The 1,243-nt window shown below is 54.9% G+C and overlaps 1 protein-coding gene across 1 annotated transcript; it reads right to left on the bottom strand.

Annotated features, from left to right (window-relative positions):
- Positions 1–10: 10 nt before the first annotated feature.
- Positions 11–683, bottom strand: LOC128276345 (uncharacterized; the record flags this gene model as incomplete). The annotated part of the gene is made up of 1 exon (XM_053014812.1): positions 11–683. A coding segment is annotated over exon 1 (673 nt), but the record flags the coding sequence as incomplete, so codon positions are not given.
- Positions 684–1,243: the final 560 nt, after the last annotated feature.

Below are 1,243 nucleotides of genomic sequence, written 5' to 3'. Positions count from 1 at the left end.
TGCAGCAAACATTGAATCTTCTCGTCGATACTGCTACCGTTGGTCGTCAGCGATACCCGCGTATCTTCCAGTACCTGGATGCGGCTCTTCAGATGCCGGTTTGCTTCCTCCACGGCCGCCAGTGTCGAGACCAGGTTGGTGCGCTCGCACTGCGACGAGTGGCGTAGGTTTTCCAGCTCATCCTGTGCATTTTCCAGCATCGGCTCCAGCCCTCTCAGGCGGCTCAACTCATGCCGCAAGCTTTCAACCTGCTGCTCAGCCGTCTTCTGATGCGATATTCGATCGACGGCCTCCTGCTCGCGGAACAGCAGCATACTTTTCAGCTTCGATATTTCCTGCTGCTGGAAGTTTTGTATCTTGTCCTGCTCCTCGCGTTGCAGTTCGCGCTGCACTTGGCTTGCGTGTAGTTTTTCTTCGAGCGCCTTATTTGCCTGCTCCAGGCCTGCCTTGGATTCCTCCAGCAGGCGAACTTGCTCCCGAAAGCCGTGCAGGTGGTTGGCCAGTTCTTGCAGCTCCACGCGGGTAGCACTCAGTTCAGCATCCTTCTGCTCGAGCACGCTCAGCTCGTCAATCGAGCTGGCGCTGGTCAGTGATTCCGCGTGGCGGCGCGATCTGATGACGGAAAGCGGTGCCACATCGTTGCCAGTTTCTTCTTTTATCTTATTTTTTAACGACGCAAACATTTTGCTCCTCAATCAAACTTCTCAACCGCGGGATGCTTTCGAACGCGACGGCTGGCTTTCCCGTGTTCTGCGGTCCAGTGTTTGGCGCAGCGTTCCGCGCTTCACTGGTCCTGCATTGTGGTTAGGCGAAACGACTAACGTGTGGCAACCTGTGAGGAAAGGCTGCTTTGAAGTTGTTGCGGTTCACGGCACAATGTGCTCGATTGTGGCTGCAGCAGCAATAGGCCCGGTGTTGTTGGTGGTGGCGCACTTGTGATAAGCGCTAGTGGCTGTTTCTATCGCCCGTTCAGTCGTGGTGCAACGGGTTCGGCTATGCCTTCATTTTCCTCCGCACACGAGCCCCCGGCAGGCAGCACTTCAGTTTCGATACACCTCGTTTCGACAGCTCTCCAACTTGCCCTTCCCTTCCTGCATTAAGCACCTCTGCTGCCTTCTTCTTTGCGCTCAACTTGAATTCTGGGCCAGCTCACACACACACTCCGATGGTGCGCTTATCAGCAGTGACTCTTAGTCTCCACTTTTCACGGTTCGAAAAGTATGGCACTCGGTGGGAAAATTAT

The sequence above is a fragment of the Anopheles cruzii genome, unplaced genomic scaffold, assembly GCF_943734635.1.
Source record: "Anopheles cruzii unplaced genomic scaffold, idAnoCruzAS_RS32_06 scaffold00968_ctg1, whole genome shotgun sequence".
In the NCBI taxonomy this organism is placed as follows: Eukaryota; Metazoa; Arthropoda; class Insecta; order Diptera; family Culicidae; genus Anopheles; species Anopheles cruzii.
This window is presented reverse-complemented; position numbering and strand designations above follow the sequence as displayed.